This window comes from Hylobates moloch, unplaced genomic scaffold (genome assembly GCF_009828535.3).
Source record: "Hylobates moloch isolate HMO894 unplaced genomic scaffold, HMol_V3 SCAFFOLD_21, whole genome shotgun sequence".
Lineage (NCBI taxonomy): Eukaryota > Metazoa > Chordata > Mammalia > Primates > Hylobatidae > Hylobates > Hylobates moloch.
The window spans coordinates 31999286-32025990 of NW_026652296.1; the positions used below are offsets into that span (position 1 = coordinate 31999286).

General features: G+C 42.8%; 1 protein-coding gene across 1 annotated transcript in view; it reads left to right on the forward strand.

Annotated features, from left to right (window-relative positions):
• Positions 1–4299: 4299 nt before the first annotated feature.
• Positions 4300–26705, forward strand: part of TMC2 (transmembrane channel like 2) — a 110041-nt gene continuing 87635 nt past the window's right edge. Inside the window, exons 1-2 of the mRNA XM_032142766.2 lie at positions 4300–4381; positions 5008–5055. Of these exons, the coding sequence (XP_031998657.1) occupies positions 4348–4381; positions 5008–5055 (82 nt within the window). The 5' untranslated portion in view covers positions 4300–4347. The remainder of the gene's footprint in view (positions 4382–5007; positions 5056–26705) is intronic.

Here is a 26705-nt window from a genome sequence, read left to right on the forward strand (position 1 = left end):
ATGACAATTTAGGGACCCCATCCTATTTTTTTTCATTCAAGTTACTTCCCTGGATTAGCCAACCACGTAGGCTGACAATAATGACCCAGAAGAAAAGGAAAAGATAGAGCAACCCATAATTCCTTTTTTTTTCCCCAGTTCTTTTTCACTCATCAGTAAGCCAAAGGCAGGAAACATTGGTAGAATATGCACATATCAAGACATGAAGTAAAACCGTTGAGTTAGCTTTGTGCAGCATTTCTACAGTCCTGATAAGCCTGAAATCCTGCACATGTACAAGCTACAAAATACAAATTGCGTCATTTCAGTGATTCCACATAGAAGTCAAGTACTCTTATACTTGCACTGAAACCTGGTATTGCTTAATATACAGATGAACGGTGGGATGCATGCAAATAATTTAAAATTTTGAGTTTTCTCAGAATGACATTAAATAGCAGAAAGAGAAAGGCTTTATATTTTAGTATCTTTAACTGTTTGTTTTTCTTGCTTTTGGGACAAGGGACCCCACATTTTCATTTTCCACTGGGCCCTTCAAACTATGTAGGCTGCTCTGCAGCTTTTAATATTAACCCTCGGGGGTGGGTGAGTGAAGACTGGGGAAAAGGCAGTAGAATCCTAATAGTCATTGGAGGCTAGAAGGACAGACATGTTATAGAATCCTTGCATTTGTTTCAGAGATACACCTTGGATTCTATGTCCAAGCAGATGAACCAGCCAAGGGGTACTCAGGCCTGTCCCACCCTCCTCTTGGACCTTGTCTCCCCCTTGGTCTGAGTGAGCATCAGCATCCCCGCTCCCACCTCCCCATGCCCTTCATCCCCACCAGCCTAGCTCCCTCAGTTCCCGCCCCAGCCTATGCAGGAGGACGAGCAGCTGCCTTTCTAGAAAAGGCAACATTAGGCCTGGTTCCCTAATAGCAGAGCCTGAGATGGGGCAGGCGGGGATGGAAGGTGCTCTCGGGAGAGGAGGCAAGAAGCAGGACAGGGCAGGGGAAGGGGATGAGCAAAGACCCCACTGGAGTCCAGCTTCTGGCTCATCTCACAGGAAGCTCTGGGATGCGAATAACATCAACAAGTTGTTCCCATTTTTGACAAAGGCCAGGCTGTCATACCTCCTTGTTCATCCATCCGTGGCTGTAGGCTAACCCGGGGATGGTGATGGGATTACCTCAGGGTTCAGCAGCCCCTGCTCGGCCAAGGGCAATTCTCATCCATAGAAGGGGTCCGCTATGTGCCTTAGCCCTGGGGGGATGGGTGCACTTGCTCTGAGAGGGAATCTGGGCAGATCACCGGCAGTATCCACCAGAGTCTAACCCTGAACAACAAGGAAACCACAGCCCAGAAGTGACCTTCACAAGAAGGCACTTGGGGATTTAAGGTCAGCCCAAGTCAAAGCCACATATCCCAACTTCCAGACCCAGACTCTTGATCTCTTGTCACAGACCTGCTCAGGAGACACAAGGGCTCTGCATTTTTTCATTTTCTCCATCTGACACGTGGGAGTGACAACATTGTCTCACCAGGCTGTTGTGAGAAATAGAGAGGTTGGGGCAAGAGTGCCCCGGGCAGGACCTAGCACAGAGCAGTATGCAACACACATGCCACAAGGATAATAGTTTTAAGATATCACTGTTGTTTTCTTTCTCACACTCTCTGATATGAGACCTGCTCCCTCTTGCCTGAATGTGTATTTGTCTCAGGAAGCATTGGAATTGATCTAAGTGGCGTGCAAAGAAAAAAGCAAAATACTCTGTGCTCAGCATCTGACTTCCAAACTTGGATTTTTGAATTCCATAGAAATAATTGTGGAAAGCAGGGTTTGTTGTGAGAGAGAAGAAATCTGCCAATTCCTAGATCACTCCTTCAGACACCAAGGGCTAAACCCAGCCACCAGACAGCAAAAACACATCAGCCCCTGAGGACAAGGGTCTCTGTTTCATTTGCTGATGAATCCCCAGAGCCAAGAACTGGCTCTGACCCTAGTGGGTGCTCATTTTTATCTGGCAGAAGGAGAAAAGTGGAGTTATCGACAGTGCGGACAGTCAGGTACAAGGGAATTTGATAGTCCTATCTGGAGGGAATTTCTCTCCAGAGATAAAGGTGTTGTAGAAAGCCTTTCTCCTCTGGCAACAGAGAACAACAAGAGCAGGGCAAAGGGCTGCTGGGGGTCCTCACTCATCAGGGGAGAGGGCTTGGGGCACCCCCAGCAGAAACCTGACTCACCAGTCCTCTGGGCCGGGCTGTCCTGTGGCCGCACAGCTGCCCAGGCTGCTTCTCACATGGACGGGGGTCCTGCACTGGGATGGCCCTGGTGGGGAGAGGGATTCGCTGCTGCAGTCCTGCAGTATGGATGTCAGAGAATGCAACTGAGATCCTCTCTCTGCCCTCATGCCCCCGGGACTGGGGAGGCCCTGCAGGAACCAGTTGGGTCAGAGACCAAGGTGAGGGACAAAGAGAAAAGCTTAAAAGCTTGAGATGAACTGTTGCACGTGCATTTTAGAGGTAGTTCCTTTGCCCCTTCCCTCACCAAGGTTGCATGAGGACAGGCACCCCTACTCCTGACCCCTGAGGAAGTACATGGGCATGATCAGAGGCTAGGTCTGTCCTTGACACCCATGGGAGACTTGCCCTGGGGCAAGCTCTTGATTCTGTTATATATAAAATCCTTTGGCAATCCTGGTAAGGTCCATAGACCCCTTTTCATATTTATTTATTTATTTATTTATTTATTTATTTATTTATTTATTTATATTTTTGAGACAGAGTCTCACTCTGTCACTCAGGCTGGAGTGCAATGGTGCAATCTCAGCTCACTGCAGCCTCGACCTCCTGGGTCAAGCGATTCTCCTGCCTCAGCCTCCTGAGTAGCTGGGATTACAGACACATCCCACCACGCCCGGCTAATTTTTGCATTTTTAGTAGAGATGGGGTTTCACCACGTTGGCCAGACTCGTCTCGAACTCCCAACCCTAGGTGATCCGCCTGCCTTGGCCTCCCAAAATTCTGGGATTACAGGCTTGAGCCACCATGCCCAGCCACAGACCCCTTTTCAGAACATAGACTTTAAATCCATAAAATAAAACACTAGGATTACAAAAGAGACCAATGATCCTGAAATAGGCATCAAAATCACTTTAAATATCTCTCATATAATGACAATATAGGCTTCCTAATTAGATAACAAGATTTCATGGCAGGTCTCTATCATAATTTTGAAGTTGTGATAACATGTAAGATATTTTAAGACATCCCCAGTGGTTTAATTGGGGAATAAAGTATCTGTGACTTTTGCTGAGACAAAAATCACATGTCTTTGCTTACATTCATGATTGAGGGAAATGTTAAATCTCAGTTAAAGCTAGGAAAAGTGAAGGTGTAATGTTTTCCCCATCACTATTCACAAACTCACAGAATGCCATCTACAACTCTGGGGGTTCCAGGGACTCCAGGTTAAGAACTCCACACTCTGAGACCTTATGACTGCCTTCCAGAGGGTCCCTCTGACACTTTGGTGATGGTTTTCAAAGCAGCCAAATCTGTGCCTCCCTGAAGCCAGGGAGGAAAAGCTGCTGAGGGAGGGGGCGGGGGCTGAGTGGGAACATTCATCTGTGTGGGCTCAGCACTGCTGCAGCAGGATCCACAGTGCAGGCTCCCCGGGCCTAGCACAGACTAACTGATTCCAATGCCCAGTGCCACTCCTGGGAATATGCACTTTATTTTAAAAAATTTATTATTATTATTTTTCTTTTTGTGGAATGGGGTCTCACTGTGTTGCTCAGGCTGGTCTTGAGCTCTTGGGCTCAAGCAGTCCTCCTGCCTCTGCCTCCCTAAGTGCTGAGATTACAGGTGTGAACCACCACATGCCAGAATATGCATTTTAAACAGAAGCCCAAGTAATAACTTAAACAAACATCCTAGAATTCCCCTGGTGCTTTGTCCCAATCGGGGACTCAAGATGGTGGGAGAGGGCCTGGGATGCTCCTCAAACCTCCTCTGGCTAGAGTGCCAGTGGCATCATTGCCGGGAGATAAGCCTGCAGCTCCTGGCCCCTCCAGGGTCCCTCATGTATAAGTGATGCCTGAAACGTGAGGCCACGCTGCCTCTTTGCAGGGAAACCTGAGAAGAGGAGTGTTTGGCCGGATTGATGGGCCGGGAACTCGCCGCCTTCCTTCACCCGTCTCTCTCCCCCAAACTTCACCCACCTCAAACCAAGAAGCCCTGGCTGCTGTCAGGTCTAGGAAGGGAGGCCAGCCACCATAAGGGCAGGAAAGCAGCCCAGGCTGAAGGTGTGCATACGGGAGCACGCTGCGTGAGCCTGTGCGGGACCCTGGCAGTGCTGCTGACCATGAGCCACCAGGTAAAGGGCCTGAAAGAGGAAGGTGAGTCCACGTCCTGATCCTGCGGGGCCCGCCCACAGGGTTCCTGGGCAGCAGCAGGGCATGGAGGAAGCACATGTGGTCTTAAGAGGCATAGGGAGGAGCTGGGTTTGAGTCCAGGGCCTGCCCCCTATGCGCTGAGTGACCTCGGCTGGTTATTCAACCTCTCCGGTCCTCATGCATGAGATGGGGGTAGTCATCACCTCCTTGCAGGGCTACTGGAAGGATTCAAGACAACCTGTGCACAGCGCCTGTGTTCAGGCCAGCACTGGAGACTGTCCCGGCCGCTGCATGTTCCTCAGAGCCTGCCGGGACCTCTCAGCCTCCTGTTGTCTTGGTTAGGGTTGCCTGTTCCGAGCAAGCCCCTCAGGAGATTTCTTTCTGTCTCTGTCTCTGTCCAGGGCAGAGGGTGGGGGATGTTCTGACCATGAGGTCATGTCATTTCTCTGACAGTATCAGAGAAATGTCACAGACAAAGCACTCTATGATTTGCTGAGTAAAATCACTGGAGCTGGGTCCCAGTTTGAGGCAGCCACAAACCAGCTGAGGGGTCCCACAGTGACCGGGGATCTGCAGGGAGGGGGACTCACCAGAGGTCAGCCATTTGTCAGCAATCCTGTCTCTTACAGCACGAGGCGGAGTGAAAGGACGGGTGAGGAGTGGCTCTCCACACACAGGTGAGATGGGGTGGTGGGTCTCTGGGGAGCCTGCAGTGCCTGGGTACCCTCTGCGTAGCCCAACAGTCCAGCCACCCATCCAACATTCTCCTTCATCTTCTTCCCTCTCATTCAACAGCCTGCATGGAGCCTTCCTGGGAGGCAAGGTGTTTAACATGGGAGCGGGGAGAGCACCACTCAGACAAGGTGCTGCTCGGTCCTCGGTGTCAGGGGAACCTCCCAGGGTTAGTGACACTCTGAGCTGAGCCTTGGGAAGCAGTGAACATTCACCAGACAGAGGGCAGGGGAGCTCGGTGCAGGCTTCTGGTGGGTGGTGTGGCCAGACTCACATCCAGGCCCCTGGACTCCAGGGGGAACACTCTTAACCTCCAAAAAGTAGTAGGCATAATGGGTACTCCATCACCTTCCCATTGGGAATGTGATCACAGCTCTCCCGTGAGCCAGTGAGGGAGCCAACTTGCTCCAGGAGAAGTGGGAGAGGCCAAGGAAGCCATAGGCAGGAGAGAAAACCATTGGTTGAGACTGAGGGTTCAGAGAAGAGGGGCAGAAGCCACACTCACAGGCTGGGCATCTTCACGTCACAAAATATTACGGATGTGATGCTGTTTTCTCCCCCTTCACATCCCAGGCAGGGCTGGGTCCTGCACCCCACACTAGTAGGCAAGAAACCAGAATCTTGGGGAGCGATGGGGTTCTGGGGGTTTGGAAGAGATCTCTTTCCTCCCCCATTCTGGGAGAGAGGGCCGTGTCCTGGCTCCACTCTGGCACGCCATCAGTTGGGGGCTGGCCCCAGGAGCCACTTCATCTGCCCTTTCCACTCCTGTGACCCGCTGCTGCCTGGTTGTCGGGAGCCTGAGCCTCAGTGAGGCAGCTGTGTTACAAGGGGAGAGACCCAGGAGCAGGAGGCACAGAGGCGATGGGCAGAGGCTGGCAGGGGATGCAGCTGTGGCATCTCAACAGCCCTTCCTGGCCCCCATCCCGGAACTTGCCTCAGCCACTGTCCCTTCTTCCTACCCACCTGCCTGCCTCATCCACTCTTTATCTCAATCCAAAGACGTAGGAGCAAATGTGAGAAAGTTCTATGCCCCAGGGTGGCCAGACAAGAAACCTTCCTCCCGGGTGTCGGGCCACGGTGCTCCTGTGGTGACCACTGCCTGTAGGATGCTCGGGCTGGTTCTCCACACTCCACTCCCCTCTTTGCCATCCAGATGCCGTCCCTGCCGCAGCCAGCCTGGCCTCCCTCTACCTCCGCTGCAGGGCTGTGCTGTGAGGGACTCCCCTGTGAGCAGTAGTCCTTGAGTAGGACTGAAATGGAAGACCATTTTGCCTACAACACAAACCCTTTCCTACTGAAATATTCCACGTCGCCTCTGCCGTTTTCCCTTTCCCATAGAACACAGGAAATTGTCAGAATTTTCACTTCACAGATCTAAGTGGTGAAGGGGTGCAGTAAAGTTAAACATTGGGAATATATTAAATTAACTGAAACCCAGCCCCATGAAGGTTTCCATTTTAAATCTTCTCTGGAATCACCTGCGACGGGAACTGATATCCTCATCCTTCCCTTTATACTCTACCAGGAGGGAATAAAAGTTTAAGAATACAATGTTCTTTTCTCAGAATAGCTACAGTTTGTTACTGTGTTCGTTGAAAAGAAGGATGATGCCGGGGGCGCAGTGGCTCACGCTTGTAATCCCAGCACTTTGGGAGGCCGAGGCGGGCGGATCACGAGGTCAGGAGATCAAGACCACGGTGAAACCCCGTCTCTACTAAAAAAAATACAAAAAAAAAAAAAAATTAGCCAGGCGTGGTGGTGGGCACCTGTAGTCCCAGCTACTCGGAGAGGCTGAGGCAGGAGAATGGCGTGAACCCGGGAGGCGGAGCTTGCAGTGAGCCGAGATCGTGCCACTGCACTCCAGCCTGGGCGACAGAGCGAGACTCCGTCTCAAAAAAAAAGAAAAGAAGGATGAGAACTCTCCCTCCTCCTGTATCATTTGGTAAATGCACTGAACTGTTGAGATCACGGGACTGGAGGGCTGCCACAGCCTCTCCTCGGCCTGTGTTTTGCACTGTGAATTCTCTGACCGAGTCTGGTGCTACACAGGAGGAGGCCTGTTACGTTTAGGAGAGCGTGTGCTAGGCTTGGAGGCCTTCCTAGCAAGACAGCTGCCTTTCCAGCTCCTAAATTATGCATTATGTGGAGTCTGTTGAAAACTGATTATGAAAGAGAAAAAACCAGCTTATTTTCTGTGTAGAAGAGGTCTGGGGAAGATTGAAGGGCAAATTCTGGCTTGTTTTCCACATTCCATGTGAATTTCGTTCAGTTGGAGAACTAAATTACAGCAAGAATTACAGCTCAGAAAAAAAAATTGTAAGACCAAATTATATCTACAGTGCTGGGAAGTATGCTCGGTACAGTTCATTACCACAATGAAAACCATTGTATTAGCTGACTGAGGACACAGAGAGAGCTCAGAAGAGGATGCAAACAATGACGTTCCTATTCAGTCCTTTCAAGCAACATAGAGCTGATCTTTATGGGAGCCCAGGGAACCCTTCTCCGTGATCCTTTGCCTTGATCTTTACTTCTCTGCCCTTTCTGAGCGCTGGACTCAGTCCTAGAGCTCTCTTGGGGTCATGGCTGTGATAATATTTGTTTTGTTCCGTCCCTTTTCCAACAGGGGCTACTGCCTTCCAGAGCATTGCAGAGGAGCATTTGTAAGACAAATCATCCCTCACTGGCTAACACTGACTAGCTTCCTACCTTGGATAAATTATGCAAAAATAGTCTTTCTTTACGTTGTCTTATCAAAGACTATTTTTCCATAGGGAGTGAGAAGAAGAAAGAGGTTGGGGCCGGAGTGGGCTAAGGAAACCTGCTCTATGATAAATACAGGACAGGTTCTCTTAGCTCACTCCCGCAAATAGCACACAAGACTTTTCTTTTTTCTTTTCTTTTCTTTTCTTTTTTTTTTTTTTTTCTTTGAGATGGAGTCTTGCTCTATTGCCCAGGCTGGAGTGCACTGATGTGATCTCAGCTCACTGCAACCTCCGCCTCCCGAGTTCAAGTGATTCTCCTGCCTCAGCCTCCCAAGTAGCTGGGATTACAGGCGCACACCACCACGCCCAGCTAATTTTTGTATTTTTAGTAGAGACGGGGTTTCACCATCTTGGCCAGGCCGGTCTCAAACCACCTCATGATCCACCCACCTCAGCCTCCCAAAGTGCTGGGATTACAGGTGTGAGCCTTCGCACCCAGCCGCAAGACTTTTCAATGCACCTATGCCAGTTATCTCATCAGTCCTGGCAGTAACCTCAGCATTTAAAACCGAGTCTCAAAGACATGGAGATGGCCGGGCCCAGTGGCTCATGACTGTAATACCAGCACTTTGGGAGGCCGAGGTTGGCAGATCACTTGAGGTCAGGAGTTCAAGACTAGCCTGGTCAACATGGTGAAACTCTGTCTCTACTAAAAATACAAAAAGTAGCCAGGCTTGGTGGTGCATGCCTGTAGTCCTAGCTACTCGGGAGGCAGAGGTGAGAGAATCACTTGAACCTGGGAGGCGGAGGTTGCAGTGATCCTAGATGGCGCCATTGCACTCCAGCCTGGGTGGCAGAGAGGGACTCTCACAAAAAAAAAAAAAAAAAAAAAAAGACATGGAGATTATTAATGATGGCTTCAGACCCATGTTTGGTGCCTCCTTTTGCCTTTAAAATAAATGAAGCAATCACAGCCAATATGCTCACAAGACCTTTCTTGTAGCAGCTGCGGAGCAGTGTCACCCTCCCCACATCACCTTCTTCCACATTGCTAGTGTAACCCTTTGATGCAGACCTTGCCCCAGCAAACATGCTCCATTATCACACCCTTACCCTCCAGATTTCAACCCAGCTCCCTGTGGGCGTGTACCCCTCTCCTCCTGCCTCCCACACCAGAACACACCCAGGACGCAGCTTTGCATTGGTCACCTATGCCCCAGACTCCCTGGCATTTCTGCTGGGGCCCCTCAATCCCCTGTTTCCTCTGCCTGGAATCCTCCTAACTTGCTACCACAATCACCCCCTCCATTTCTCTACCCACTTCTCTTGGCAAACTCCTATTCATACTTCAAGATTCAGAGTAGCCCCTAAGTATGTATTGAAGACTTCATGGTAATTATTTTTAATTGAGCTGTAAAATATTCCACATAGTAGACAAATCACAGGTTAATTAAGCATTATTCTATTATGGAATATTTAGGTTATTTCTCATTTTTATAATAGAAATAATGTTGCGTTGAAGATTCTTGGGCTTGGGTTGACTCCTACAGGTGGAATTAATAGATAGAAAGTATTTTTAGCCTGGGCGTGGTGGCTTACGCCTGTAATCCCAGCACTTTGGGAGGCCGAGGCGTGCAGATCACTTAAGGTCAGGAGTTTGAGACCAGCCTGGCCAACATGGCAAAACCCCATCTCTGCTAAAAATACAATAATTAGCCTGGTGTGGTGGCGCACACCTGTAATCCCAGCTACTCGGGAGGCTGAGGCACAAGAATCTCTTGAATCCGGGAGGTTGAAATTGCAGTGAGCCGAGATCGCACCACTGCCCTCCAGCCTGGGCAATAGAGCAAGACTCTGTCTCAAAACCAAAAAAAAAGAAAAGAAAAGAAAAAAGAAAGTATTTTAAAGCTCTTGTTACATATTGCCAAACTGCATAAAGAGCTGCATTACAATTTATATTGCTACCAGTAATAAATACACATTTTAACAAGTCTCATTAGTACTGGATGGAAAATTTTAAAAACCTAATACTATAAACAAGACTTGAAATCTCATAATTGACTTATTTTAAATTTCCTTTGATAACTAGTAAAACTGCATTTTCCCCTGTTTCCTAGTTGCATTTCCCCATTAGTAACTTACCTGTTCATAAGTTTTGCTTAACAGTCTTTGTGTCCTCCCCCATATTGATATGTAAGTTCTTTCCATTAGTCTCATGTTTGATTAACAATTTTTCTTATTAGAAAAAAAAAGATTCAAAGTAGGTGTTGGAGAGGAGAATTTTTTCCTCTACCTTCCGAGGTTCAGTGACTACAGGCTGTGTGAATCAAACTGACAAAAGACAGATCAAGAAGAGGGGGAAAAAGGATTGAATTACATATGTACAAATGAGAGTTCACAAAGAAGATGGCTCAAAGAGGTGGTTAGAATTTGGGGCTTATATACCATCTTAGAGGTATATATCATCTTAAAGGGCAATAGGGTGTGGAGAAGAGGCTTGACAAAGGAAAAGCGTTTTGGGGCTTCTGGGTAAATTATGGAAGGTAACTAGGAAACGTGTGGTAAATAAGTGTTAATCAGTAAGGTTTGTTAAGCAGGTAAGAGTCTTCTTAGGTGCTAAGAGTTGTCTCTGGAGTAGTTACCTTCCAAGTATAGGAAAGGGAGACCCCTTCCAAAAGGAAATATACAGCCTGCTTTTAGTCCAAAAGGGGAGGGGAGCCACATATATCTAATTGCCTTCAGCTTGAAATAATCTTTATGCTGAAGTGGCATATTTTGGAATGGTATCTTCTAGTCTCCTCCATAAACATCAGTTCTTTGTGAAGCATTTTTAACCATCCCAACTACAATTTATCACTCCCTTTCCCTTTCTGTATTTTTACAGTCTTTTCTCTTCAGTCCACCATTTATTTCTTCTTTTTTTTTTTTTTTCTGACACAGTCTCGCTCTGTCGCCCAGGCTAGAGTCAGTGGCACATCTTAGCTTACTGCAACCTCTGCCTCCCGGGTTCAAGCAACTCTCCTATCTCAGCCTCCCGAGTAGCTGGGACTACAGGCGAGCACTACCACGCCTGGCTAATTTTTGTATTTTTAGTATTTTATACTTAGTATATTATATTTAGTAATATACTTAGTATTAGTGTTTTGTGTTTCTTTTTTAAAAAAAAAATACAAGGCCAGGTGCGGTGGCACACACCTGTAATCCCAGCACTTTGGGAGGCCAAGGCGGGCAAATCACTTGAGGTCAGGAGTTTGAGACCAGCCTGGCCAACATGGTGAAACACTGTCTCTACTAAAAATACAAAAATTAGCCAGGCATGGTGGCACACACCTGTAATCCCAGCTACTCAGGAGAACTGCTTGAACCTGGGAGGTAGAGGCTGCAGTGAGCCAAGATCTTACCACTGCACTCCAGCCTGGGTGACAGAGTGAGACTCTGTTTCAAAAATAAAATAAAATAAAAACAAAATACATTTATCTAAGTTATTGTCCAAAGCTGGCTCCCTAACACCCCACAACCTGTTGATAAGACAAAGCTGATTTATTGCTTATAGCAGACAAAGCTTTGGCAGTATCTTATAGAGGGGAAGGTAAGGCCAGAACTTATTGAGAATTGGAAATTTGATTGAAGGCAGGTCTTTCAAAGTGAGAGCTGGAATGAGACTGGGTAAGAATCACAACATAACAGTCCACAATAAATAGCATGGCCAGGATTTTGAGGTGAGGCATTCAAAGAGTCTTAGAGCCCAAATTGAAGAATTGACAGGTCTTTGGGAAAATCCTGTAATGAACAATCAACATTTGCCTGGGTAGGAGATGCCTAGAATAATAAAGACATGCTCATGAAGCAGAGGCGTAGCACAAAGTCATCTTAATACAGACACTAAGGTATAGCTGGGCTTTCTGTGTCCAGACTCAGTATGAGGGAAGATGGTTTAAGTTCTCAATTTCTCCTTGCGGTCATTCTTCAGTCCAAGCTGAAGGAAAAGCCATCATATGTTAGTCTAGATATTCACCAGTATTTGAGGGGTCATCATTTCATGTCAATTGTCTGTTAACAGTTGTTTCACATCCAGTTTCTGGTGGCAGCTGTTTCAACCTGCATGTCAGAATTTTTTTTTTTTTTTGAGACAGAGTCTCGCTCTGTCACCCAGTCTGAAGTGCATGGCATGATCTCGGCTCACTGCAACCTCCACCTTCTGGGTTCAAGCGATTCTCATGCCTCAGTCTCCCAAGTAGCTGGGACTACAGGCGCTCACCACCATGCCCAGCTGATTTTTTTTTTTTTTTTTTGTATTTTTAGTAGAGACGGGGTTTCACCATGTTGGCTAGGCTGGTCTCGAACTCCTGACCTCAAGTGATCTGCCTGCCTTGGCTTCCCAAAGTGCTGGGATTACAGGCATGAGCCAATGCACCCAGCCAGATTTTCCAGTTCTTTTTAATGGATAACCCTTGCTGGATGATTTGAATGATGGCAGCAGTGCAGCAGCATTTAAAACTCTGGAGATCCCACATCTGAATGCTGGCACACAGACAAATACTAAGAGACGGATTGTCATCAGAGTTTGTATAATCTACTTCTCAGCCAGGATCTAAGAGTGCCCCGACTAAACAAGAAAGTAGATCTCATCCCGAATCTGGAGTCCATGTAACCAAATATGAGGTTACTCATCAAATTACCCAATTTCTGATTTCTTTGTTTACTTCCTAGATCTTTTTAGTAATATCAAAGATTTCAGAGAGGTCTGCAGGAATGTAAGTACAGCATTCTTCCACTAAAACAGCACACACTCCCCGCCTTGGGAGATCAATATCCTATCTAAGGCAGCTCTGTTCTGGGCCACCACCCACCCAATCTCATAAACCTCTTGACAAATGAGTTTTATGGCCTTACTGGCATTGTCTAAATCATCTGCTATTCTCTCAACCACAGCATGCTACATTTACCCTACTATTCAGATCTCTTGTAACTACACAGGAGGCTGATATGGGAGGATCACTTGAGCTCAGGAGTTTGAGGCTACAATGAGTTATGATGGCTCCACTACACTTCACTCTGGGTGGTAGAGCAAGATTCTGTCTCAAAAATAAATAAATAAATACATACATAAAGGCATGCATACATACATAAAGTATGAAAAGACGTGTCTTGAGGGGAGAAGAAAGAAATCTAGAATACCCCTAGGGTAGTTAGGATTTCAGTTCTCAAACCAGGGCCCAGTTTTTCTCCTTCTTCAATGAAACTATCTACTGATCTCATTTTCCTAGAGAACAAATTAATAGATGATATCATAGACAATTCTGAGAGTAGGTATTAGTTTACAAAGGTAACAAGTTCCTGTCTAGTTTGTGAGTAATAGTCAGGAGGCTTCTGTTCCTTATCCACTATCTGTCACTGGGGGCCATTCAGTCATCTGGTTTTGGCTAGAATACTCCTATGGGATTGTCAAATAATGCTGTAAACTGTTGGTACCATTCATCATGAATAGTTTGGTGTCAAGCAGTTAATTGTGTAGTTTTGAGATCACTAAGTAGATCTAAAGCAAACAAAAGAAGAAGAAGAAAGAAGAAGGAAGAAGAAGATGAGGAAGAAAAAGATGAGGAAGAAGAAGATGAAGAAGAAGATGAAGATGAAGGAAGAAGGAAGAAAAGAAGAAGAAGAAGAAGAAGAAGAAGAAGAAGAAGAAGAAGAAGAAGAAGAAGAAGAAGAAGAAGAAAAAGAAAGAAAGAAAGAAAGAAAAGAAAAAGAAAGAAAGAAAGAAAGAAAGAAAGAAAGAAAGAAAGAAAGAAAGAAAGAAAGAAAAGAAAAAGAAAGAAAAGAAAAGAAAGAGAGGAAAAAATAAAACTAATGTCTTACTTGTAAGATCTTTGAAAGTAGACAATCTCCAAGAATATACCACTTGTTCCCCAATCCGCTTATAATTCTGTCAGTGAAAGTCTGATCACAAAGACTAGCTCTCACAAAAGGTCCCCAAGTAGTGTTTCATGGAGGCAGGGCCCTTCTAGGACATGATGAAGGTTTTGGATTTCTCCCCACCTGACCTATTGTGGAGTTGCCATCTAAAAAGTCATCCAATGTTTGAGTCCAGTTACCCAGGAAACCAACTGATTTCTTAAAAGGAACTAGAACCAAATGAAACTGGGTGGCTCTTGAAGAAAAATATGCACTCTAGACAGTTCATGGGTTAATTGTAGCTGGGTACTAAACTCATACCAAGGAGTGATTAAGGATGTAAACAGAAATATTAAAAATAGAAGTCTTACAAGTTACATAACTAAAGTAGCCTTAAGTCAGGGAGAGGATAGGAGGTAGGTAAAAGAATAGGAAACAGAGGAATATCGATTATAGAGTAGCTATCTGCAGACTTGGGCATAAGCTGTAGATCTCGGGCATAAGCTGTCCACATCTGATGCTGTCTGCTTTGGGAGGTCTCCTAAGAATCTTTAGCTTGAGGTCACCAGTAGGAATGGTTTTCTGGTAATTTCAGGATGGTTTATGTCTCTTGAGTTGAAGGACATGATCAACTCTTTAAGAGTTTCACCAGCATGCTAGTCGTTACCTAATAGAGTCCTTCCAACTGGGGTTCTAAAATAGTTCTTTGTTGAAGACAAAAACCCTGGAGGGTTTAAGGAAGCATTGGGGGCAAAACAAATGGTATCTGTAGGTGACACAGACTTAAACTGGTTGAGGGTAACTTATTACTGAAAACTTTCAAAAGTGAAACATTTCATAACAATGAAACTGACAGGAAAATTTGGATGCTTCCATAGCATGCAAAACAAACAATGAAGGCATTCTAAAAGCTTTGGTCAAAATGTCTATAATGATTAATCTATAATGATTAATAGATAATATACACTATATCTAATTTATAAAGATGGATAACCATAATTTTTACAGGGAAAAAATCTTGAAGTGTAACATATAATTATCTAAAAACATAATGTACGTGACATACCAAGAAAATATCAAACATATAAGAAAAATATATCAAGACTATATGAAGAATATCAAGTAAAAAGATTCGGTAAGTAAGTATGGAATAGGTCCTAAACATCTATATTTTAATAAAAGTCCATAGATACGTCTGATGTGCATCTCCAATAGAAAAGCACTGGCCTGAAGGAGGCTAGATTCAAATTAAAGAGGAAACATTGTGTCCAAATGAACGTTTTAAATGATAACTGAATTATGACTGATAATTCTACGGTTGCCTAACATCAGGCAGAGCACCACCAGGACTCTAACAAAAGGAAACAGACCATAGACAATGGAGGAATTAACAAATCTCTGGATATAGAACATATAATTGCTGAAATGTTTGAGCATTTTACCTACACAAGTTAACCTAGAGAAGGCTAAACATCTCTTCCGATTTGACTAGCTTCCCCCGAAACCCTAACAACAATGTATCAAATAATCCTAATTGTTTCTGGCACCTGTATTTTAAATAAAGTGAAAGAACAAGTCTCTGTGGCCTTCTAGGGGCCCTCTGGGAAATCTCAAAGGTAGTCTTAGGTAAAAAGGTATTCTGAAAGGTATTTAACTTCATTTGAGAGTCAATCTTAGAAAAAACAAAATTGTCTGGAGAGTTGAACACAGGAATAACATTTGGCTACTCATTTGAAAGTGGCAATAAAACATTTAAAATATTTAAAAACAAGCTTAGAAGGTAAGGTGATCACCCACTAAGAACGTTAACTCTTTCATAAGTGAAGAACCTTTATTATCTTAAATAAAATTTCTTTTCCGCAAACCTGCTATTTTCTATTTCCATTCAGGTTTTGTCCTTCACAGTTCTCTTTACTATTCTGGAACAACTAGGCATTTTACTTTAGGACAAAACTATTCTTTTTTTCTTAACAAAAACACGTTTTATTACTTTGCATGCAAAGTCGTACCTCTCTATCAAGATTGATCATAATAGAGTATCATTTAATTATAGCTTTTAACCAAAGGATCTTCTGTTTCACAGAACAAACTGGGAGGATGGATAATTGTCAACTGTCACACATCAGCATTTTAGACTAGCAGAGCTCCTGAATGTACACAACACAACTTTCGACAAACACACACATCTTGTATACAACTTCTCAAAGGGGCAGATATGAACATGTGTGTTAACAGGCCCAAACATATAACTTCTCTGTGGCATATTTTAAAAAAAGAAGCAAAAGTAAATAAACTTAAAATCATGTTTAGTAATCAATGTTTCAGAATCCTTTCTTACTTAGAAATTAGTGGCCAGGTGTGGTGGCTCATGCCTGTAATCCCAGCACTTTGGGAGGCCAAGGCAGGTGGATCACCTGAGGTCGGGGGTTCAAGACGAGGCTGACCAACATGGAGAAACCCCGTCTCTACTAAAAATAGAAAATTAGCTGAGTGTGGTGGAGCATGCCTGTAATCCCAGCTACTCGGGAGGCTGAGGCAGGAGAATTGCTTGAACCCAGGAGGTGGAGATTGCAGTGAGCCAAGATAGCACCATTGCACCCCAGCCTGGGAAACAAGAGCGAAACTCCATCTCAAAAAAAAAAAAAAAAAAAAAAAGAAAGAAAGACATTAGTTAGGCATCTAATCAATATCCATAAACTCAATACCAGTTCAAGGCTTTATAATACCTAAAAATCTTGGAAATTAATTTCCAAGCTGGCATACTACAAAATATAATTACTGTTCACAAAAATGTTCAGAGTAATGGATCATTTTAGTTAAGCACAAATTTAGGTATTTCATAACCTTCAGCATCAAATAGAAGTAATGCTAATATATTTGATCAAGGAACCTATATAAGTCTGGAAACAACATACTCAAGTAGAATAAAAATGTAAGCTAGTCTTTCACTTAATGTTGAAAAACCAAAGAAGGCATAGCTGTTTTTATGAAATTAAACACAATAAATTAGTTCATTTGCCAAATTTTTACCTAATTTCTGGAATTTTTAAAAGTTATTTGTGTTTTTTGGTTTTTTGGTTTTGTGTTTGTTTAGAAACAGGGTCTTACTCTGTTACCTGGGCTGGAGTGCACTGGTGCCATCACAGCTCACTTGGGTAATCCCGCTATCTCAGCCTCCTAAGTAGCTAGTACTGTTGGCACTTACCACTATCCTGGCTAAATTTTTAGTTTTTTTGTACAGCCAGGATCTCGCTATGTTGCCCAGGATGGTCCTGAATTCCTAGGTTCAAATTATTCTCCCTCCTTGGCCTCCCAAAGTGCTGGGATTATAGGCATGAGCCATGGTGCCCGGCCTAAGCACTTAATATCTTAATTCAGCCAATTAAATGAGCTCTTTTATTTTGTTGTCATTGTTGTCGATGATTTTTTGACTTTTTAAAAAAATATTTTTCCAGCCGGGCATGGTTGCTCACGTCTGTAATCCCAGCACTTTGGGAGGCCAAGGCAGGTGGATCACTTGAGGTCAGGAGTTTGAGACCAGCCTGGCCAACACAGTGAAACCCTGTCTGTACTGAAAATACAAAAATTAGCCAGGCATGGTGGCGCACGCCTGTAATCCCAGCTGCTCGAGAGGCTGAGGCAGAAGAATCCCTTTAATTCGGGGGGCAGATGTTGCAGTGAGCTGGGGGCATGCCACTGCACTCCAGCCAAATAGGAAAAATATTTTTCCTATCCTTCTACAGTTTGCAACTCCTTTATCTTCAGAAAAACTTTTCCTTGAGAGTTTCCTCAGAGCATCTCATTCAGCAATCATTTCGTTTTTAAAAAATAGACTTCATTTTTTAGAGCAGTTTTAGGATTAGAGAAAAATTTTGCAGAAATTACATGGAGTTTTGGCCACGTGCGGTGGCTCACACCTGTAATTCCAGCACTTTGGGAGGACGAGGTGGGCGGGTCACCTGAGGTCAGGAGTTGGAGACCAGCCTGGCCAACATGGTAAAACCCCATCTCTACTAAAAATACAAAAATTAGTCGGGCGTGGTGGTGCGCACCTATAATCCCAGCTACTCAGGTGGCTGAGGCAAGAGAATCACTTGAACCCTGGAGGCAGAGGATGCAGTGAGCCGAGATCACACCACTGCAACAGAGCCAGACTCTGTCTCAAAAAAAAAAAAAAAAAATTATCTCCATGCAGTGGCACATGCCTATAGTTCCAGCTACTCGGGAGGCTGAGGCAGGAGGATCACCTGAGTGTGGGAGGCAGAGGCTGTAGTGTGCTGAGATTGTGCCACTGCACTCCAGCCTGGGAGACAGAACAAGACCCTGTCTCAAAAAAATAAAAATTAAAATTAAAAAAATTACATAGAGTTTCCATGTACGACCTTCTTTCCTCCCCTCACCCAATGTTTCTCCTAGCATGTCCCATTGGGTGTGCTGCATTTGTTACAATTGATGGGCCAATACGGATACATTATTAACTAAAGTGCATATTTTACACTAGAGTTCACTCTTTATACATTCCATAGGTTTTGACAGATGCATAATATATCATGTATCCATCATCACAGTATGACACGAATAACATGCCCCCAAAATGTCCTGTGGCCCACCTATTCAACCCTCTCTCCCTCCTACTGAACCCTCAGCAACCACTGATCATTTTTTCCGCTGTCTCTAGAGTGTTCTCTTTCTCCAGAATGCTGTATAGTTACAATCATACAGCATATAACCTTTTCATATTGCCTTCTTTCACTTAGAAATATGCATTTAAGTTTCCCTCATGTCTTTTCATCGCTTGAAAGTTCGTTTCATCACTGAGTAATATTCCATTGTATTTATTACCACGGTTTTTTAATGCATTCACCTATTGAAGGACATCTTAGGTGCTTCCAAGTTTTGATAATTATGAATAAGGTGGCTGTAAATATTTGTGTGCAGGCTTTTATTCTGGGACATAAATTTTCAGCTCATTTGGGTTAACACCTAGGAGTGCAAATGCTGGATTTTATGGTCAATCTATGTTTAGTTTTGTAAGAAACTGCCATACTGTTTTCCAAAGTAGCTGTACCATTTTGCATCCTCACTAGCAATAAATGAGAGTTCTTGTTGTTCTACATTTTTTATAGCATTTTGTGTTGCCAATAAGCATGTAATAGTATTTCATTGGCGTTTTAATTCACAGTTCCCTAATGACATACCATGTTGAGCATCTTTTCATACGCCTATTTACCATCTGTATACTTTCTTTGGTGAGATGTCTGCTCAGATCTTTTCTCCATTTTTTAATTGTTTGTTTTCTTATTCTTGAATTTTAATGTGTGTATTTTGGATACAAGTCCTTTGTCAGATACATGTTTTGCAAATATTTTCTCCTAGTTTGTGGCTTTTTTTTTAAATTCTCTTCACGTTGTCTTTTGCAGAGCAGAAGTTTTTAGTTTTAATGAAGTAAAACATCAATTTTTTTTCTTTAATGGATCATGCTTTCGGTATTGTATTCTTTGTTTTTATTTTTGTTTTCATTTATGGTGTGGTATTTTAAAAGTCATTGCTAAATCGAAGGTCATTTCAATTTTCTCCTTTGTCATCTTTTACAGTTTTATAGCTTTGTGTTTTACATTTAGGTTTATGATCCATTCGGAGTTAATTTTTGTGAAAGGCATAAGGTCTGTATCTAGATTTTTGGTTTTGGCCTATGGGTTCCCAGTTGTTACAGTACAATTTGTTGAAAAAACTATCCTTTCTCCATTGTCAAAGGTTGGCTGTATTTGTGTGGGTCTATTTCTGAGCTCTCTATTCTGTCCCATTGATCTAATTCTCTTTCACCAGTATCACACCATCTTGATTACTGTACCTTTATAGTGTTGATGTGTATGAAGTAGAGCTTTATAGTCTTGATGTGGATTGTGCTGGATATTCTGGGTCTTTTGCTTTTCCATATAAACTTTAGAATCAGGGCCGGGTGCAGTAGCTCACGCCTATAATCCCAGCACTTTGGGAAGCCAAACTGGGAGGATTGTTTGATCCCAGGGCTTTGAGAACAACTCAGGCAATACAGAGACTCTACAAAAAAAAAAAATTATAAAATTAGCTGGGCATGGTTAGTGTGTGCCTGTAGCCCCCGCTACTTGGGAGGCTGAGGTGGGAGGATTGCTTGAGACCAGGAGTTCGAGGCTGCAGTGAGCTATATTCGTGCCATTGCACTCCAGCCTGAGCAACAGAATGAGACCCTGTCTCTAAACAAACAAACGAACAAACACTTTAGCATCAGTTTATCAATATCCACAGAATAATTTGCTGGGATTTTGATTGAGATCGCATTAAGTCTATAGAGAAAGCTGGGAAGAATTGACATTTTAATAATGTTGAATGTTCCATGTTCGTTCCAAGGAACATTCATTTATTTAAGTCTTTGAGTTCTTTCATCAGAATTTTGTAGTCTTCTTCATATAGCTCTTACACATATGTTGTTAGATTTATACATAAGTTTCATTTATTTGTTTGTTTGTTTTTGAGACAGAGTTCTGTCACCCATGCTGGAGTGCAGTGGCACAATCTCGGCTCACTGCAATGTCCGCCTCACGAGTTCAAGGGATCTTCCCACTTCAGCCTCTGACGTAGCTGGAAATACAGACTCGTGCCACCACCCCCATATAATTTTTATATTTTTAGTAGAGACGGGGCACCATGTTGGCCAGGCTGGTCTGGAACTCCAGACCTCAACTGATCCAACTGCCTTGGCCTCCCAAAGTGCTGGGATTACAGGCATGAGCCACTGTGCCCTGCCAAGTATTTCATTTTTTAGTTCTAATATAAATGGTGTTGTGATTTTAATTTTAAATTTCAATTGTTCATTGCTGGCATATAGGAGCAATTGACTTTTACATACTAACCTTGCATCCTGCATCCTTGTTACAAAATGGCTTATTGGTTCTAGGAGGTTCTTGTGGTTTATTTTGTTTTGTTTTTTTCAATTCTTTGAGATTTTCTACATAGACAATTATACTATCTGTGAACAAAGACAGTTTTATTTCTTTGTTCCCATTTAGTCTACTGTTAATATCCTTTTATTGTCTTACTGCATTATCTAGGACTTCCAACACAGTGCTGAATAGGTGACAGGAGACATCTTTGTCTTGTTCCCAGTCTTGAGGGGAAAGCATCTAGTTTCTCACCACTGAGTATGATGTTAGTTGTAGGGGTTTTGCAGCAATTCTTCATCAGGTTGAGGAACTATCCCCTCTATTTCTAGTTTGCTGAGAACTCTTTTTATCATGAATGGGTGTTGTATTTTTTTAATGTTTTCTCTGCATCTATTGATATGATCCTGTGATTGCTTTTCATTAGCTGTTGATATGATGGATTACATCAATTGATGTTCTAATGTTGAGCCAGTCTTGCATAGCTGGATTAAATCCCATTCAGCCTTGGTATACAACTCTTTTTATATGTTCTTGAATTCAATTTTCTGTTTTATTAAGGATTTTTGTATCTATGTTTATAAGAGATACAGGTCTGTTTCGTGTGATGTTTTTGTCTGTTTTTTGTACTAGAGTAATGCTGGTGTCATAAAATGGGTTAGGAAGTGTTCTGTCTGCTTCTATTTTCTGGAAGAAATGCTAAAGAAATTGTATTATTTCTTCCTTAAACATTTGATAAAATCACCAGTGAAATCATCCAGGCCTGGTGTTTTCTGTTTAAAAGGTTATTCATTGCCGAGACAATTTATTTAATAAATATAGGCTATTCAGATTACCTATTTCGCTTTGTGTGAGTTTTGGTAGATTGTGTTTTTCCATGAATTTGTCGAGTTCGTCTGGGCCAGCAAATTTATAGGCATCAAGTTGTCTGCAATACTCCTTTATTATCCTTTTTGTTTTGTTTTGTTTTTTGAGACAGAGCTTTGCTCTTGTTGCCCAGGCTGGAGTACAATGGCACCATCTCAGCTCACTGCAACCTCTGCCTCCTGGGTTCAAGTGATTCTCCTGGCTCAGCCTCCCGAGTAGCTGGGATTACAGGCACCTGCCACCATACCCAGCTAATTTTTTTGTATTTTTAGTGGAGACGGGGTTTCACCATGTGGCCAGGCTGGTCTCGAACTCCTGACCTCAGGTGATCCATCTGCCTCAGCCTCCCAAAGTGCTGGGATTACAGTATGAGCCACCGTGTCCAGCCTCCTTTATTATCTTTTTAATGTCCTTGAGATAAATGGTGATGATCCCTCTTTTATTTCTGATATTAATAATTTATGTCTCCAGCCTGGGCAATGGAGCAAGACCCTGTCTCAAAAATAAATTGATAAATAATGTATGTTTTCTCACCTTTGTTCTTGGTTAGCCTGGCTAGAGGGTCATCAACATTATCAATCTTTTCAAAGAACTGCTCTATGATTTCATGCTTCTCTCCATCGTTTTCTTGTGTTCAATTTCATTGATTTCTGCTCTAATTTTTATTATTTCTTTTGTTCTGCTTACTTTGGATTTAATTTGTTCTTTTTTCGTTTTCTACAGTAGAAGCTTGGCTTATTGATTTTAGATCTTTCTTCTTTTCTAATACATGCATTCAGTGCTATGAGTTTCTTTCTAAGCACTGCTTTTGCTGCATCCCATAAATTTTGATCAGTTGTATTTTCATTTAAATGTAGTCCAAAATATTTTTTTCATTCTCTTGAGGCTTCTTTGACCTGTGTGTTATTTAGAAGTGTGCTGTTTTATCTCCAAATATTTTGGTCTTTTCCAGCTATCCTTCTGTTATAGATTTCTAGTCTAGTTCCATTGTGATCTGAGAGAGTATATTGTATGATATCTAGTGTCTTAAATTTGTTAAGGTGTGTTTTATGCTCCAGGATGTGGTCTATTTTGGTGAACGTTCCATATGAGCTTGAGAAGAATCTGTTGTTGTTGGATGATATGTTCTATACATATTAATTTAATCCAATTGATTAATAGTGCTATTCAGTTCAACTATGTCCTTACTATTTTCTGCCTGCTGGTTCTGTCAATGGTTGATAGAGGAATATTAAAGTCTCTAACTGTAGTAGTGAATTGGTCTATTTCTCCTTGCAGGTCTTTTTTTTTTTGAGATAGAGTCTCACTCTGTCGCCCAGGCTGGAGTGCAATGGTGCCATCTCTCCTCATTGCAACCTCCTCCTCCCTGGTTCAAGCCATTCTCCTGCCTCAGCCTCCAAAGTAGCTGAGATTACAGGCATGCGCCACAATGCCCAGCTAATTTTTGTATTTTTAGTAGAGATGGGGTTTCACCATGTTGGCCAGGCTGGTCTCGAACACCTGATCTCAGGTGATCACCCACCTCAGCCTCCCAAAGTGCTGGGATTACAGGCGTGAGCCACCAAGCCCAGCCTTTCTCCTTGCAGTTCTATTATGTTTTTGCCTCATGTATTTTGGCATTCTGTTGTTAGGTGCATACACTTTAAGTATTGTTATATCTTCTTGGAGAATTGACCCTTTTGTAATGCACCTTCTTTTTATTTTTTATTTTTTGGTCTTAAACTCCTGGTTCAAGCGATCTGTCTGCCTCTGCCTCCCAAAGTGCTGGGATTACAGGCATGAGCCACCATGCCTTCTCTTGGTGGCTTCTTCTTTATCACTGATAATTTTACTTGCTCTGAAATCTGCTTTGTCTGAAATTAATACAATTACTCCAGCTTTTTTTTTTTAATAATCAGGGTTAACACGGTTATCTTTCTCTGCCCTTTACTTTTAATCTGTAAGTGTGTTTATATTTAAAGTAGGATTCTTATAGACAACATACACTTGGGTCTTGGTTTTTGATCCATTCTCTGACAATCTCTTTCTTTAGTTGGTGTACTGAGATTATTTACACATAAAATGATTATTGATATAGCTGGGTTAATGTTTACCATATTTTTTGCTGGTTTCTCTTTGATGTCCTTGTTCTTTGTTCCTATTTTTATCTTCCACTCTTTTTCTGCCTTTTGCGGTTTTGATTGAGCATTTAATATGATTCTAGTTTATCTCCTTTGTTAGCATATTAATTTTGCTTCCTTTTTACTTCTTAAGAAAGGTTTGTTCTAGAATTTGCATTTCTAACTAATTCAAATCCACTTTTAAATAACACTATACCTCTTCATGGGTAGTGCAGGTACTTTATAAAAGGGTATTCCCAATATCTCCCTCCCATCTCTTTGACATTGCTGTAATTCATTTAGCTTATCCATAAGCTATGATTATCCAACACACTGTTGCTATTATTATCCTAAACAAACCCTTATCTTTTAGGTCAGTTAGGAATTTAAAAAGAAGGATTTTATTCTTTATTTTTTTATTATTATTTTTTGAGACGGAGCCTTGGTCTGTCACCCAGGCTGGAGTGCAGTGGTGCGATCTCGTCTCACTGCAACCTCCACCTCCTGGGTTCAAGCGATTCTCCTGCCTCAGCCTTCCCAGTAGCCAGGATTACAGGCACGTGTCATCATGCCTGGCTAATTTTTGTATTTTTAATAGAGATGGGGTTTCACCATGTTGGCCAGGCTGGTCTCGAACTCCTGACTTCATGATCCACCCGCCTCAGCCTCCCTCAAGGAGAATCTCTTGAGGCCAGGAGTTTGAGATCAGCCTGGGCAAGATAGTGATACTCCATCTCTAAAAAAAAATTGTTTTTTAATTAGCTGAGAGGCTGAGGCAGGAGGATCACTTGAGCCCAGCAGTGCAAGGTTATAGTGAGCTATGATGGCACCACCGCACTCCAGCCTAGGCAACAGAGTCCCTGTTTCTAAATGAAAATAAAATACAACTTTTTTTGCAAGGCAGGTCTACTGACAACAAATTATCTCCGTTTTTGTTTGTCTGAGAAAGTCTATCTTCCTCACTTTTGAAGGATAATTTTGATGGATACAGAATTCTGTCCTTTTTTTTTCCTTCAGCACTTTAAATATATCACTCTACTCTCCTACTTGCACAGTTTCTGGAGAGAAATCTAGTGTAATTCTTATCTTTATACCAATAGGTAAGGTGAGTTTTTTCCTCCAGCTTTTTTCAAGATTTTATCTTTGTCTTTGGTTTTCTGCAGTGTGAACACGATGTGCCTAGGTGGAAATTTTTGGCATTTATCCTGCTTGATGTTCTCTGGGCTTTCTCGATGCGTGGTTTGGTGTTTGTCATTAATATTAGAAAATTCTTAGCAATTATTAATTCAAATATTTCTTCTGTTCCTTTCTCTCTTTGCCTTCTGGCATTCCCATTACACACATGTTACTCCTTTTGAAATTGTCCCAAAGTTTGGGGATATTTTGTTCCATCTCTGAAATGTCTTTTCCTTTTGCTTTCAGTTTGGGAAGTTTCTATTGACATATCCTCTGCCCACTGACTCTTTCCTTGACTGTGACCAGCCTACTAATGAGCCCATCGAAGATGTTCTTTACTTCTATTACAGTGTTTTTGGTTTTTACCATTTCTTTTTTACTGTTTCTTAGAGTTTCAATCTCTTTGATTACATTACTCCTCTGTTCTTGCATGTTGTCCATTTTTTCCATTAGATCTGTTAACATATTAATCAGTTATTTTTATTTTATTTTATTATTATTATTTTTTTTTCAGATGGAGTCTTGCTCTTGTTGCCTAGGCTGGAGTGCAGTGGCACGATCTCAGCTCACTGCAACCTCCACCTCCCAGGTTCAAGCGATTCTCTTGCCTTAGCCTTCTAAGTAGCTGGAATTACAGACGTGCACCACCATGCCCAGCTAATTTTTGTATTTTTAGTACAGATGGGATTTCACCATGTTGGCCAGGCTGGTCTCCAACTCCTGACGTCAGATGATCCACCCGCCTCAGCCTCCCAAAGTGCGAGGATTACAGGCATGAGCCACTGCACCTGGCCTAATCAGTTATTTTAAATTTCCAGTCTAATCGCTCCAAAATCTCTGTCATAGCTGAGTCTGGTTCTGGTACTTGCTCTGTCTCTTCAAATTATGTCTTTTGCCTTCTAGTATGCCTTGTAATTTTTTTGTTGAAACTGAGGATGATGTGCTAGAAAAAAAGGAACTTCAGTGAATACGCCATTAATGTGAAGTGTTATGTTTAACAGGATAGGAGTCAGGCTATGTTTACTGTTTGCTGTAGTTGTAGGTGTCAGATGATTCAATCTCCCCTAAAGCCCTTGCTACTGTTTTCTCTATTCATCTAGGGATTCCCTCAAAACTCCTTCTTAAATAGAATCTGAGCCTTGCAGTTCTTTCTGTTATAATCCCCTGACATTATACGCGGGTCCTATTGATGTGGTGGTAAGGTGTAGGGGGGAGGAAAAATGTTCTATAGTTCTATAACTATATCTCAGTCTTTTAGTGAGCCTGTGCCCCTGGGCTTTGACCTTCACAAATGCTTCTCAGCTTCCTTCCCCACCTCAGGTGAGACAGGAAAGCTTGAAAGGACTAGAGGTGGGTACTTTCCTTTCCCCAGGTCAGTTATGCTCTAGTCAAACTCCAGTCAGCTAGGCTCACTCTGGCAAAAATAGTTTCCCCTAAGAGCAGACCTTTGTTAAGATCAGAATGCTCTGGACATATTTCAAAATGGTTGTTTTTCCTGCTGGAAGCATCAGGGAATTTTCCTTCAACCCCCACAGGCATGCACCACCACACGAAGCTAATTTTTTTTTTTTTTTTTAAAGACAGAGTCTGGCTCTGTCACCCAGGCTGGAGTGCAGTGGCATGATCTCAGCTCACTACATCCTCCACCTCCCGGGTTCAAGCAATTCTCTTGCCTCAGCCACCCAAGTAGCTGGGATTATAGGCACACACCACGATGCCCAGCTAATTTTTGTATTTTTAGTAGAGATGGGGTTTTACCACGTTGGCCAGTCTGGTCTCCAACTCCTGACCTCACAGTGAAAATTTGATAGGGCTCCTGGAGGTAAAACTGATGAAAGTGTGCCCCCACCAAGGCAGTCATTCTCACCCAGACCAGAAGCTTTCAGAATAGGTGGCCTTTGGACCTAGAGGGAGAAGAGATTTCTTTCCTTAGCCATTG